We start from the raw sequence: 14,312 nt of genomic DNA, 5'->3' as shown, positions 1-14,312 counted from the left end.
GCATTATAAGCTGTGCCGAAGATTGGCATTACAACGACCGCAGATTTAAGTTACAGCAGACACGAAACGCGCCAAACGTTCAGTGAAATGAACAGGATGCCTCTACACTCACATACAAGCGAGCGCCGTCCGCTCCGTTGTCTTTTTTAGGAGACATAGACAGATGAAAAGAGCGTTAAATGTGTGAAGCCGCCAACTGAGAAATGAAATCTTTACCACTGTCCAAACACGAAATGCTTCCACCATCACACCAATAACATCACAGGCACCTCTGACATTTATTTCTGTAATTCATTGCTTGTTCTCATTTTTTTTTTCATTTTTGCTTGTGCCTCTAAGTGCCTTTTTCTAACATGGCGGCAGCGAGCAGGCATCAGCCACACCGGAGCGCGGCCATCCACGGTGCTATCATCTCTCCTCCTCGGCCCAATCGAGATAGCTCGAGTTGCACGCTGGGAAGATTTTAAGCGGGAGCGGGAGGCTCGGAGCCGGCGGGAGTGGTTAGCGCGCTGTCGTCCTGTCGTTGGTGTCGTTCTGAGACGGCCATTATGTTTGACTTGTTTGGATACCATCCGATCACCATTGTGTGCTGCCACCACTTGTAGCCTGCAGTAGTTATTACCGCTTCTACTGGGAATTTGCGCCATCCGCTGCACCCTCATGCCTTTGTGCAGCAGAGACCTTTTCGGTGTGTTGCGCGGTCGCTGCAACGAGCCGGGTTGTGAGTGCAAGCGATACACCATTCTGCGCCTGTCGGAAAGTGACAACCTGGTGAGGTGTGACTATTGTGACCACGTCCCAAATGCACACGGAAAAATATGTGATCTCGGTAAGCAGAACTTTTGCTTTAAATTATTTTTGGGTGGATAGTACGTGAATTCTTTATAGTTCGCAATTCAACATTTGACATGATGCATGCTCTCGCTTCGCGTAAGTGTTTCTGAAAAAGGTTATTGTTGATATGTTTGCTTCTTTATGCTCTTCGATTTACATTGAGCTAAATTCGATGTTGTCATGTTGTCATTTTGTGCAAATATTGGATTAGACCTTTCTAAAATATTGAGCTTGTCGGCGGGATGAGTTGTGTCAGGGCAACTAAATGACCTCAACAATACGTTTCTTGTACTGACGCCGTGCTTTGGGCTGATGTACTTGACAGAAATCGTTCAGTATTGCACAACTCGCCTCGTGCACCCTCCGTTAGCCATGCTGTGGTGGTGCGTGACTGCCCGCGCCCTGGCCTGGAGGTAATCTGCGGTGTGTGCAGAGGTCGGGCAAGCCGAGACGGTTCGTGGTTGCATTTCTGCTTTCTTTCGGTGCGAGTAGTGCTGGAGGTCGCGTAATCTCAAAAGTTCGGAGACGCGTTTAAGGGAGCAACAAAACAAACGTTCGCTCCCCTCTGCGTTCTTCAAGTCAACTTGATAGCGATTGTTCGCGGTCGTCAAATGAGATATGTTCATTAATGCCTGTGCTCGCGTGACACCATGGTTATTAGTAAGCTAATGATTACTGTTACGGCAGGTAAAACTACGTACCTTAGTTTGTGTAGTGGTCTAATGCTTTGCTATCGCTATTAGTGCTTCGCTTTTTGAGTAAAAATGCGTGTTTTTTATTTTCTTTTAGTCAAACGGGCCAGTAATTTAACATAAGAATCGGTGGTTAGCATTGACTAACTGCGAAGAATACACAATTCTCTTTTTACCGCAACGTCACCCCTTCTCTTACAACTTGCATTCCAATTTCGCACAATGATGTATAATTATATACAGCGTTGTTTCAGAGAATACATGTTGTATAGCTTTCGCACGAATTTTGCTTATGTACGCGTCTTTTTTTTTTGCCTACAGCTCTGCAATGCGCTCTGCATTACTTTGTGAACACTAATGATGTCGTTTCGTTGCGTCTATAATTTCAGAAACGAAAAATGCAGCCGAGGCAAAGGTGCAATGCAATGTGCCAGGCACCGCTGTTCGAGGCCTCAGTGTCACATGAAACTGTGGAAGCTTGCACATCTAGTCTCCTCAGTGCAATATGGTTAGTATAATGTGGAATGTTGGCCAAAGCTTTTTTGATTGCCTAGTGTATCAAATATTTTAAAGCGAAGCTTTTTTTGCCTCTTCCTTCGGCTTTTCCACTGCTGCTGCTGTCGCTGACCTGCACGCGGCGTCGGGGAGTGGTTGAGTACGTAATGTACATAATGTACGCAGTGTACGAGAAATTACATTGTACTTGTACATAGTAGGGACGCGGGAGTGACGTCTGTGAGCCCTTTCCAGCAAGAACTGCGCGGGCGTCGCCACAATGCCCTCTGGAGTTCTTTAGTCGTCACAATGTCCTCTGAAACTCCTCGGCCATCGACACAATTACCTCTGGAGCGCTGTAATTACGCGTTAGCCTGCGGTATAAGCATTGTAGAAGCTGCAGCGCTTTTGTACTCACGTGCAAATTTCCAGAGGGGAGATAGTCAATGGAAAGATAATACAGAGAATCTGTAAAGCCAACGCCCTGACCAAACGGATGAATAATAGTTGATATTCGCTCGTGGCGCCTTGCATACATATTATGATGTGGAAGAATGGAAAGACGCCACCAGAAAGCATGCTTCATTTGGGGTCGCCTAAATAAAAGAAGAGTCGCTACTAGACATGGCAACAGTTGCGGAGAAACTGTAAAAATGTTAGTTTAAGAATGAAACGGCACGTTTCTGCTATTTCTGAAAAATAAACACCCTGCAAGTTTGTACATGATGACAACTGATGCAGGCGTGCAGACGCAAAGCTGCACTCAGTACCGCAGCGTCAAGACGACAACACGCAGTGTCAAGACGACAACACGCAAGCGGCTGTCGAGCAAATAAACATTTCAGCCACGATGCCATGCGCCCGTGTGAAGAATGGCAGTGCTAAATTGCTTGCAGCATACGAACAATGGCGCACAACAATGCCTCGAGCAAACACGCCTCGCTGTTTGGTGTACTACGTAGGCAAACACAAGTGGTGCACGTAAGGTAACATTTAACATCGCATCACGACTGTCGTAGGCCGTCAACATCACCGCCAAATATTGCCACTGAACGCAAACAGCACAGAAAGCTTTGCTTGCATCGATTCCCACAGTGCGTGGGATCTATATATATGCTTTTTCTTTTTTTTGCTTTAGAGAGGACTGTCCCAGTTGGTGCCTCCATAGAAAATGAATCGGCCTGAATGCCTGTGCAGGAATCACAACCTAGCTGCTCTAAAGGTAAATGCATAGCGCATACAGGAAAGAATTGGTTTTATTGGGTGCTTTGTTTTCACTTGTTTGTTCCAGACTCCGCACCGTAGTCCCATGTGCAAGAGCCCCCACTTGACAGCCCAGTGGTTGCCATGGGCAAAGAGATCCGCGATACTGAATGCGGCCAAGGTATGTGAGGGGAAATATAATTTACTAGTTCATAAGGAAAACATCTCAAATGTAACGATACTAAATATTACAATAATTTGCAAACTTTTCACATATCGTCCAGAAAGCTCTCTGCATTCACCTTGTGATTACTTTTACTCACATCTGTGTTCCTGTTCAGTACTTATATTGTAGCATTATCGTTTGTATTGGTCAGTGGTGCGAGTCGAGCGGAGCATCATTGCACGATTTAATGTTGTCGCCTTAGATTTTCTTCCCCTGAAATAATACTAAGGATGGAGGCATTGCTCATACTTTATATGCGCTTAAATTGAGGTATGGTAGTATTTTGGTGCTATTTTTATTCACTACTTCCGTTTAGCTAGACTGCACGATAATTAACACATGAAGGCACAGAATGTAGAGAAGGAGCAAATTAATGAAATTAGACGAAATTGTTAATTTATATTTAACAATTTAATTTAAATGTGATTTATTGCATTTCAAAGTTAGTAAAGGTGAGGTAAGCAAAAACCGTAAGAGACATCCTGCCGGACGGAACGTGCACACAGCCAGCTCATGAAGTGTGCGATGCTGCACCAATTTACCTGGTGAAATCTCGTTAATGCGTATCTTGTGGGAACAGGGCATAATTACGCGCTAAACAGTAGTATCCTTTAGTGAGATTTCAGTTGTATATAGTTGAGCAAACAAACGAAAATTGGTATTATACTGATTACTTTCGGTAAAATAACATTTCATTGCTTTTTCCTGCATGCTTTTATGAGAGCTAAAGGTGAGCCAGTTCTAATTTTCCTTGATGTAGAATGGTTGGGCTCTTTCGGGTTGAGTTGTGCTCTGCATCTGCAGTACTGCACGTTTTTGATAAATTTTACTTCGTCAGTTCACATTATGCTCTGCATATTTAATGTTTGATAGGCGAATGTTTATAGGCTCTAAGTGTCCTTGTAGGCTCCACTGCCCAGTGGTGATATCCAGATTGCAGCTCCCCACGTCTACACATGCAGCGAGCAAACGTGTGTTTATGCTGGCAGCAGGCAAGAAATAATTTGGGTCTCGAACGGCAGCCTGGAGCTAGCTGTAATTTATTGTATTTTAACCTACTACATCAAGAACCTCGATTATCCATATGCATTTGCACCATTCCTGGCGCTGATGCAGAAACTTGTGCTTCCCAGCAATGTTGTGCCTAGAGGGCTCATAAATAACAGATTGAAGTGTTTCTTTGCTCTTCTGAAGAAAAAGAATGTGATTTGATTCAAAGTCTAGTTAACAATTTTCACCTTGCATTAATGTTCACTTGTTGCCAGGAGGCGGTGAACAGATGCATCATTTTGTGCATTACAGTTGCATGCCTTTCTATAACTGTTTTATTGAAAATTACTGAGGTAATACATCCATTCATGCAAGTGGCATTTAGTATTGTGCACAAGTATTTTATTTAGCTGCTCAACATTCTTAAATTCGTGCAATGTGAATTATGGCGGCCTTTCTTTGTCACTGAGTTATTCTAACTGCTAGCCTCTAGATGATAGCGTAATTGTGCAGTACTCTGCATAGCAGTGCCCAAATGACCTTTTTCAATATTTATTTTAAATAGGTAGTGCATTCAAGAAGTTTGAATCCCATCCTTGACATTGTTAGCTAGACAGTAAAATGTGTCATGTAGTAATTTTAATAAAAAAATGTTCATGTTTGCATTGTCACAAGGATCTAAACTGAGAGTTCACTATGCTGTAAGCATCACCACTTCCAGCCTTTTGTCATTTGGCCCACAAGCCAGCACTTCGCACATCTCCTGGTTAAGCTTTGTCTGATGTTTGTAAGAGCAACAAGTTGTCTTTTGATGCCAGTGGTGGTCAATGCTAACACTAAGGAAACGTTGCTCAGGTATAAATGGGCTGCATGCATGCATGGCCTTGTGGTCCAGTCTTCTTTTTTAGGTTCACCTATAGCCAATACTTTGTATATTCTTTGCATCGACTACATTGCATTGGCAACGTCTTTACTGACCTGCTCTAATGCTGCACATTGATGTGGAAAGCTTTTTTTATGTAGTGTCCAATGTGGATCTGAACACAAGTGTCCAGTTTTTGTTCCTTCAATCCCATATACTAATATTTGCCTTGTTTTCTTGCTTCCTGACAGCAGTACAAGTTTTTACATGGACAGTTAAGACGAAGTTATTGACGACATGCATGGCTGAAACACGGTGATATGATTTTAAAAATTCCTGTGTTATGATGCAAGTGATAGTATTCTGTTGAATTTTCAGATCTAGTCATGTGCCAGCAAGGCCTGCTGTACTTCTGGTGTATTCTATGTTGTATTTTCAAATAAAGATGTTGCATTCTGAAGTTAACCTTATACTGCCTGTGGAACTGTCAATTTATACTCAGATTATTTATACAAGCTAATGGCGCCTCCTCCTCAGGCGTTCAAATTGTGTTTTGAACTGTATTTTTGAGAACATTACCGTTACATATTTGCTCAAAAGGTGCCGCACGGGGAGTTTCATTTCGTCAGAAATCCCAAGGGATACAGTATAGTAGTATCATGGTAGCCCTTCGTTGGCTGAAATACAATGATTTAAGTGATTTAAATGAAAGTAAACTTTTGACACCACATTCAGTTGAGCGTTCCTTTTTTTTTCAGAGAATTTCATGTGGGCCCCGCTCTTTACATGGTCCGACGAGCCCGGTGCGGCCTAGCAACGGGGAGGCGCCACCTTGGGTTTTGTTCCAGAAAGGCCAAATCTCCGCATGGTGCACCGAGTCGGCTGCCGCCAAACAACAGAGGTGCGTCATTTCCTTCTTTTGCGGTTCTCTCTGCTTGCGCCTCTTCTTTCTTGCGCGCTTCTTTTCGCGGTCGGATTAAGCAGCCGACAACCATGCCCGGAGAAACGTGAGCCCTCGCGGAGGACGCCACTCGGCCAGTCCTTTTTGGACATTGTCTTTACACGTGGTTGCGCTTCGAAATAGTTCACCTATCCACCTCGTGTAGTTTCCACAGGAAAGGGTGTCCCTGTGTCTCTCTCAGCCTAAGCAAAAAAAAAGAAAAGAAAAAACTGCGTTTTGCTGGCAACTTACGCAAGCCGTAACATCTCTTCGACTGCAATGATATCTAGTCAAAAAATTATCTAGCGATCACAAAGCACAACAAGGAGGAGTGCGGGAGTACAGATCTCCACTTACGAATGGCATAGCAAGTGACAGACGCATACTGTTTTTGGGTACAATTGTGTAGCTATTAGCAATAAATGAAGCAAATTTTTGCTTTGCTTATGAATAACGGCAAGTGTTCAGGCCCTTTACCCGTGCTGTGTTTTTCTCCTGCGCATGCATTTTTGTTTACTGTGTGGATTGTACCAAGGGTATCATTCAGCATGCAAAAATTAAAAAGTAGAATCAGTGAGCTGAAATTCATTTTTTTTTCATTTTCGCGTGCTAGATGATACCTTAGGAACAATCCACCGAGTAAACACAAACGCATGTGCAGGAGGATAAAAACCGCAACAGCGTGAGCCAAAAGTCTGAACACTTGTCGTTGGCAAAGCGAAAATTTGCCTCATTTATTGATTATCAGCTACAGAACTGTAGCCCAAAAAAAATGAGTCTGTCACTTACAATATACTATTCAAAAGTAAAGAAATTTCTCTGGCTCCCGCGGTCACCTTTGTTGTACTTTTTGGGGTAGTAGGCTGCATTTTGTCTTAATATTTTTTAGGCCAAACAAGAGATGTTGCGGTATGCGTAAGGTCTAAGTTGCCTGCAAAATGCAAAGTTTCTTGTTTTTCTTTTTTCTTACTTAGGTTCAGAGAGACACAGCGACACCCTTTCTTCCGAAAACCGCACGAGGTGGACACGTGAACTATTTCGAAGCGCAAGCGCATGTAAAGGCAGCGTCCGGAAAGGACTGGCCGAGGGGCTTCCTCCGCGAAGGCTCAGATTTCTCCGCGCACGGTTGTAGTCTGCTTAATCCGGCCGCGGAAAGAAGCGCGCAAGAAAGAAGAGGCGCAAGCAGAAAGAAGCGCGAAAGAAGGAAGAGACGCACCTTTGTTGCTATGCGACAACTGCCTTGGTGGAGCATGCGCAGAGCAACGGGCTTTTATGAAACATACCGCAGAAAGAAGAGCCGCGTCCCCGTTGCTAGGCGACACCGGCTCTATATACGGAGCATGCGCTGCACGGTGTCCATCTGGGACCTCCTGCAAGCCGCTTTGTGTGAACATTTTAATCGTTCAACCGGTATATTGTAAAAGTAACCTTTATATTTAGGCAAAGACACTCAATACTGTATGCCTATACTAGAGGTTAAAGTGTTGTAACCTCTAGTTGAGGTGTACGCTTTCTTACCTTTAATAGAAGTTAAATTTGTAAAGGTTGATTTGTAACTTATAAGTTAAAGGTGCACAAATCTGTGAGAATGTACCCCTTTAGTAAAGGTTACCGTGCTAAGAGTGTGAAGATGGACGCGACGGAGAAAGGCAAGGTGGAGGCTATGATTAGACAGGCGTATAAGGCGGCCCTTGGGTTGCCTAACAATACTTCCACCGAAAGGCTGCTGGGATTAGGGGTGCACAACACCTTGGAAGAACTGCGGGAGGCACACTTGGCGATGCAACTCAGTAGACTTTCCAAAACGATAGTAGGGAGGGATATATTGGAAGGGATCGGCATTGGAGTTGATCCTCCAGCTGGGGACATGAAAATTCAGGTGAAGCGAGAAATGCACAAGGGCTTGTACATAAAACCTTTACCTAAAAATATGCATCCGATACATCACGAGAACCGTAGGAAGGCAAGAGCCAGAGCTTTACATGCTAAGTACGGGAAGTACAACGGGGCGGTCTACGTAGATGTCGCCGAGTATAAGAACAATGACGCATTTGCAGTTGCGGTGGTGGATGGGCGGGGACGCTTAATCACCTCTGGATCAGTCAAAACCCGCTCCTCAGAAACTGCAGAGGAGGCGGCGATAGCGCTAGCTATAGGTAATACTGAAGCTGACCTGATTTTCAGCGACTCTAAAACAGCCATCCGAAATTTGGCGAGGGGCAGAATCTCTGTCACAGCGGCAGGATTACTAAATCGGGCCACGGGGCGAGGGACTACGGAGGTGGAAATTGTCTGGGTACCGGCCCACTCTGGGAACCCTGGGAACGAGGCAGCTCACATAAATGCTCGAGGTTTCGTCAGCCGAGCAGGTGAGCCGGACGTTCCAGGGAGGTCCACGAGAGATGGGCGGGTGTCCTTTCACGACATTACTAACCATTACAAACTTGAGCGGAGAATTTACCCTCCACCGGACAAGCAATTGGTGAAGGCGCAGGAAAGCGTCTGGCGAAGATTGCAGACGAGATCTTTCTGTAACCCATACGTGTTAAACAAAATCTACCCGGACGTTCAGCCGGAATGCAAATGGTGCCAGGAACTGGCCACCTATGACCACATATTATGGAGCTGTAGCATAGCGCCGCCACCGGCGGATATTATGCGTGATCCTTCTCTCGAGCAGTGGGAGGCCGTGTTGGCCAGCTCAGACCCGGTCGTCCAGACCAGGGCCGTGGAGTGGGCCACCCAGGTCGCCGTCAGCCATGAGCTGATGGCCATCTAGCACGGAATCGTCCGCACATGCGTTCTGACGAAAATAAAGTTTTTCCATCCATCCATCCATGCATGTGTAAAATTCATTAGTTTGCTCATTCCGTGCGACAAACAGTAGTATTTCCGTTATGTACATCCAGTTTCGGCTTCGCACAATTGGCTAGTCGCTCATAGCATTTCCGGGCGACGAGCGACGAGTTCTAGATTTCTAGAAACGTGCCATCGAGCGACAACACCGAGCGATTTGTTCAAGCGACGGCCCGTTTTGTCGCTCGAAGCCGTCGCTCGTCACCATCGCGCGCAAAATCGCTCTCGTAGAGTTTGGACTTAACGCTGAACTCCTCAGAGAAGCGCAAGCTCTCGAAAATTTCCATGACAGTCTCAGCAAAACTCCACCAAACTACTTTGCACCGTGCTTCGTGTGTAGCGGCAGCAGTCGGTCCGGACGAACACCATTGTTGACGTCACGAGGCACCCGACCAATGACAGGCGGAAACGAGGCGCGCGAGCTGGGCGTGTCTGCTGCTGCACTTTTCGTCGAAATAAAATATGTTTGCGCTTTCTTTCGCTCAATTTCGATGCGATATTCGAATTCAGAGGGTTGAAAACCACGGCGTGCTGCTCTTCACTCATTTTTTCTGGAAAAGCTTTCAGCTTCCCTTTAACAAATATTCACTAAGTTTTTCACTAATGACCTGGCGTAACATATGACATTTTACAAATTTTAACTCTGGCGACTGCAAGGCATATGCACTTTAATTCTGTGGATTACATCACTCCCGAGATATGCATCGTCAAACCTGCTGTAAATATGCACTGTCATTCCACTTACGTTTTCAACTAAATGCCGTTTTACGCATTGAAGCACAAAGAGTAAATTGACCACCAATGCATTTCTTCGCAAAGTTTGGAAATTAATATCGAAGCTGGTGCCATCTGGAGAATTCGTTCCAATCGGATCTACCATGCGAACTCCCAGGCTACACTTTATAAGTTACAATGTGTGCTGTAATTAGTTATAATCAGGGAATTTTCGTTAATTATTCAATTATGCATTTTGATTTCTCGCCAAGGTAATATCTACCTGTTTGGCAATCCAGCTCAAAAGTTAGAATTGCGTTACCTTCCGCGCATGACTTTTAAAAGAATTACCGAAAGTCTTCGCAAAAATACTCGGTATATGACATGCACCAGTGTTGTCCCACTTGGCTATGGCACTGGCTTCTCAAGGTCGCTTGTGAGCATTGCGGTATGAAGACCGTACGATGCCGACGGAGTGACGACTGTGGAATGACGCAGGTGGCATGTCGACGACGGCATGGTGACTAGAAATGCGATTGCTAAATGACAACGGTGGTATAACGTCGACAGCGTGATGAGGACAATGGGATAACGACGATGGTATGAAGACAATGGTGTGACGAAGGCGGAAGGGCAACTGGATGACGAAGCTGGAATGACGATGGCATGACCATGATAGCATGACGACGACGGTGATAAGGATGCACGGTAGCGACTATCTCATGAAGACGCAATGACACGATGTTAGGATAATGCAGGCATAATCACAACTGATTGCCGACAGCATTATTAACAACAGAATGACGAAGAAGGAAGGTCGTCGATGGATCGACGAAGGCGTATGACCATAGAATAAAGAACCAACGACGTCATGAGGTGAGTAAGATCACGACCCTGGAATGACGACGATGGCACTACAACCATGCACGAGCGCATCCCCTGTAGCCCTGACTGGTAGACAACTTGGGTCACTGGGGGCTCTATTCTGGACACGCATGGCGGCTGCACGGCTGCCATTATCCGCCATGTCTACTCTCTGATTGGCTGTCGAGAAGTCACGTGTTTTGAAATTTGTGCCGGGAAGCGGAAGTATTGCAAAATGCAATTTTGCGTTTTCATCAAGATGACGAAACGTGACGTGGAGCTACAAATTTTATGGACTAATACATTTTTTTTGGTTCTTGGCAGCTATATTGCGATGTTAGCGCTTCAAAAAGAATGTGAGTGGTAGCATGCACAACCAGTGCAATGCATGTGCAATTGCGCGAATATGTGGTGGCGATCCAAGATATGCGCCATGCCAGCTTGCTGATTGGCTGAAGGAATATCTCGTGAGGAGCGTCACCGGAAGGGCTGTTTCGTAAACATAATTTTGACTATGCGTGACGTTGCGCTGGGCCGCCATTGCTGTGATTTTCCGCCATAATTTTTGCTGCGACGAACCGCGCGAATTATGCTAATGAGCAGCCATATGCAATGGCAGCCGAGAGGAATGTGTATCGCCACATTTTCCCCGTCGTTTGGCGCCACGAAAATCTTTTGTTCGTAACGCGTGCTCATAGTATTTGCATCGCTCTCGGGTGGTGTCGGCATTTGTGTTTGGGGCCATCATTTTTTAAAAGAACGCATTTATACGAAATAATATTGGTTGAACATAGCAAGCTTTCGGCAATGTTGTCCACTTTTCACTGCTGCATTTGTATTGTAATCAAGATTAATGCCTTTTCGCACAATCAAAAGTTATGACAACGGCCTCTTTCTAATTTATAAAAAGAAATGTACGCAAGGCGGCGCCTTGAAGTTTCATCCCGCAGTGCGAGTAACCAGCGAAATGAACAAGAGATGGCAGCGCCGGCGCTTGCGTCGCGCTAGTGGATATCTCTGGCGCCCGCAATGCTATCGGTGATATTCGGCCGTTTCTCAGCCAGCCGAGCCGGGCTGAGTCACTTGCGTTTCACGAGATAGCAATGACGTGGCCTAGAACGTGCGCGCATCACCACTGGTAGGTCGCGTATGTTGTCTCAAGCAAGAAAACAAGCGCGTTGGCGCCAACATGCGATGACATTCCATTTTCCGAGGACACGCATTCTAGCTATTGCAGCAGACGACGGCTTGTACGCAGCAGACGACGGAAGCAAGGAGCGTTTTCGACGGAATAACCATACGCTTTTAGATAGCTGCTTTATTTTTACTGCGGAGGAAAACGGTTTTGCTTTACCGATAACGCTACATTCAGTGCCTTCATTTCAGTTTCTTAGGCGAAACGTCAAGTTGGCGTCACGTTACGTAAGCAAAACTGGGCCACCAGCGCCATTTTCTTTGCGTCGCGCCTATGTCACGCACCGAAGAAAATGGCGGAATGTCCAGAATAGCGCCCTGGGTCGGCCTAACAAGATAGATAGATAGGTAGGCTCAACACGGCCGAAGTAGGAAAAGAATGCGAATCGCAATAAATGTATGAGGAGGCGCCCAAGCAGGCGCTGCAGTGTACAGATCAAAATCAACAGCTGCTGTGCTACACCTGTGGATCCCATCCACGCTTTCGGTCCATCGCGTCTTCTCTGTTGTAGCTGGTAATGAAGGCTCCTCGGCGGCACTAGCACCGCAGCCCATGAGGCAGTCGTAAAGAAGCAACGAGGTAAAAAAAAAAATTATGCGACATTGCTTAGCTTTTTGCTACTTCCGAACTAGGTTTTAGCCTGACTAACGTTCGTGGTGCCCTCTTGAATTTTCTGAGCGAGACAAAAAGAAGTTGCATTCCAAAATTGTTCTTTTTTCTTCTTTTTATATTCACATGTTTTATTTTACTATGACTTCACGTAATTATTATTTACATTTAATTTTAACCACTTACAAAAGTAACAAATTTGATTGCATTTTTTTAACCATTGTATTGCCCGATTCATAGCCGATCCTCCAATGTGCATTGCGCCGTTTCATTGAGGAACAACCAATCCGCAGACTTCCTTTCTGAGCCCCGTCGAATACATGGAGAAAGATAATGATATTGATGATGACGACCCCAGCTATGCATTTTGCCTTCCCAGCCCGATTCTCGCTCACGTTATGCTGACCTACCTCCCAGAATTACATTTTATTAATAAACTGCGCTGCATGGGGCCCTGTGTTTCAAAGACACGAATGTATGGCGGAATATTAAGCCGCGTTGCGGATTAATTTCCACCACTTCGGGTTCCATGTGCGGATATTGCTCAGTTGACTAGTTTCTTTTTCTTTTTTTTCCATCCCAGCACATTAGGTTTGCTGCCGTCGCAGCCGGAAATTAACTCGTAACCGCGAGCTCTGCATCTAAACTCCATGGCCTCTGAGCACCTCTGGCGGGTGCGAATTTTTTCTCCATAATATAAACACGCCACTGTAGGACAGACTCATGCGTTCAGTCCCGACCTTTATTGCTGCTGTACAGTGCAGGCTTTGCCAGTAGGTTTCTTCCTGGTGCTTCCTCGTGCCAGAGCTCGCGCATGTCCCCTTGCGAAGCGACGCCCATCACGTTACGACGAGTAGCTGATTGTGGCGGCCCCGTATCGCTTCTCGCTCTCTTGGTGCGCAAGTTGAAGAAATGCGCAGAGCTGCTCAGAGGGCTACGCAGAGAACACATGGTCGAACTCCTCACGCGTGCGGTTCTGGCGTTCCTTCATCATGCGCTCGCAAATGAGGCCCATTTGGAAGTTGATGAAAGGAGCATGGCCCTGATGGGCAGGTGGCAAGTCTTCCTCCATGGAGGCCTGCCGAGGCAGCGAACCCACGGGACCTTCCGGAAGCCTAACACTGGCGGCGGCCCACTGGAGGCAAAGCTCCTGATGATGCTGTATCCACTGCATCTCCTCATGCATGTTGGCCACTGGGACTCCGGCGCACGGTGAAGGATCCATTTGATGAGCCATTGCTGGAGCAGTCAGTGGGGTATCCGACGAAGGCGCAAGTCTTGGGCGCTTTGCTGATGCCTCGTCGAGTCCTTGCAGGTGATCCCAGCCGTGTGCTCGTTTCGATGGTCCGGCATCCATCTTGCAGCGATCCGGTTGACTCCAGAGGATTCCCTTCGCTCTCAAACTTCCAGACGGCCACAGAAACGTTGGAACGGGGAAGAATGCCACGCACCGCGCTCAGCGTTCGCTCGCGCACAGATACGACACGTCGTCTTTCTTTCCACGAGACACCGTGCGGCCGCGCGCTCTCTGTCTGGATGTCGATGCGGTGTCAGAACGGGCAAACCTTTTCCTTGATTGATTGAAAACTTTATTATTCCGCCCAGCTGGGGTCCCCGCCTCTTACCCTACACGCAGGTACGGGGGGAGGACGAAGCTGTCCCCGCGCGTTGAGGACAGTGTCTTCACGGCCTCAACGGCCAGGCGGATTGCTTAACGCTGGTCGTCTTCAGCCTCGCTCTGGAGCAAGGCCTCCCAGGCTTCTCTGCTGTCAATCTTTTCCTTGGCCCCTGCAGGGGAGCCAGCGCACTCCCATATTACGTCGTCTAGCGTA

At 46.4% G+C, this 14,312-nt stretch overlaps 1 protein-coding gene and 1 long non-coding RNA gene across 2 annotated transcripts; one reads left to right on the top strand and one right to left on the bottom strand.

The window, feature by feature from the left end:
* The first annotated feature begins 361 nt into the window (after positions 1 to 361).
* Positions 362 to 5,772, top strand: LOC135901282 (uncharacterized). The gene is made up of 5 exons (XR_010564080.2): positions 362 to 829; positions 1,916 to 2,034; positions 3,160 to 3,243; positions 3,313 to 3,405; positions 5,554 to 5,772. It is a non-coding gene; the product is annotated as an uncharacterized lncRNA (long non-coding RNA).
* Positions 5,773 to 13,414: 7,642 nt separating this feature from the next.
* LOC135901209 (akirin-2-like) lies at positions 13,415 to 13,837 on the bottom strand. The gene has a single exon (XM_065430887.1). It carries the CDS (start codon positions 13,835 to 13,837, stop codon positions 13,415 to 13,417), a length of 423 nt encoding a protein of 140 aa, XP_065286959.1.
* Between the last annotated feature and the right edge of the window lie 475 nt (positions 13,838 to 14,312).

Source organism: Dermacentor albipictus, chromosome 1 (genome assembly GCF_038994185.2).
Source record: "Dermacentor albipictus isolate Rhodes 1998 colony chromosome 1, USDA_Dalb.pri_finalv2, whole genome shotgun sequence".
Classification (NCBI taxonomy): domain Eukaryota; kingdom Metazoa; phylum Arthropoda; class Arachnida; order Ixodida; family Ixodidae; genus Dermacentor; species Dermacentor albipictus.
Note: the sequence above shows the minus strand (reverse complement) of the source record. Positions and strands in the feature narration are given on the sequence as shown.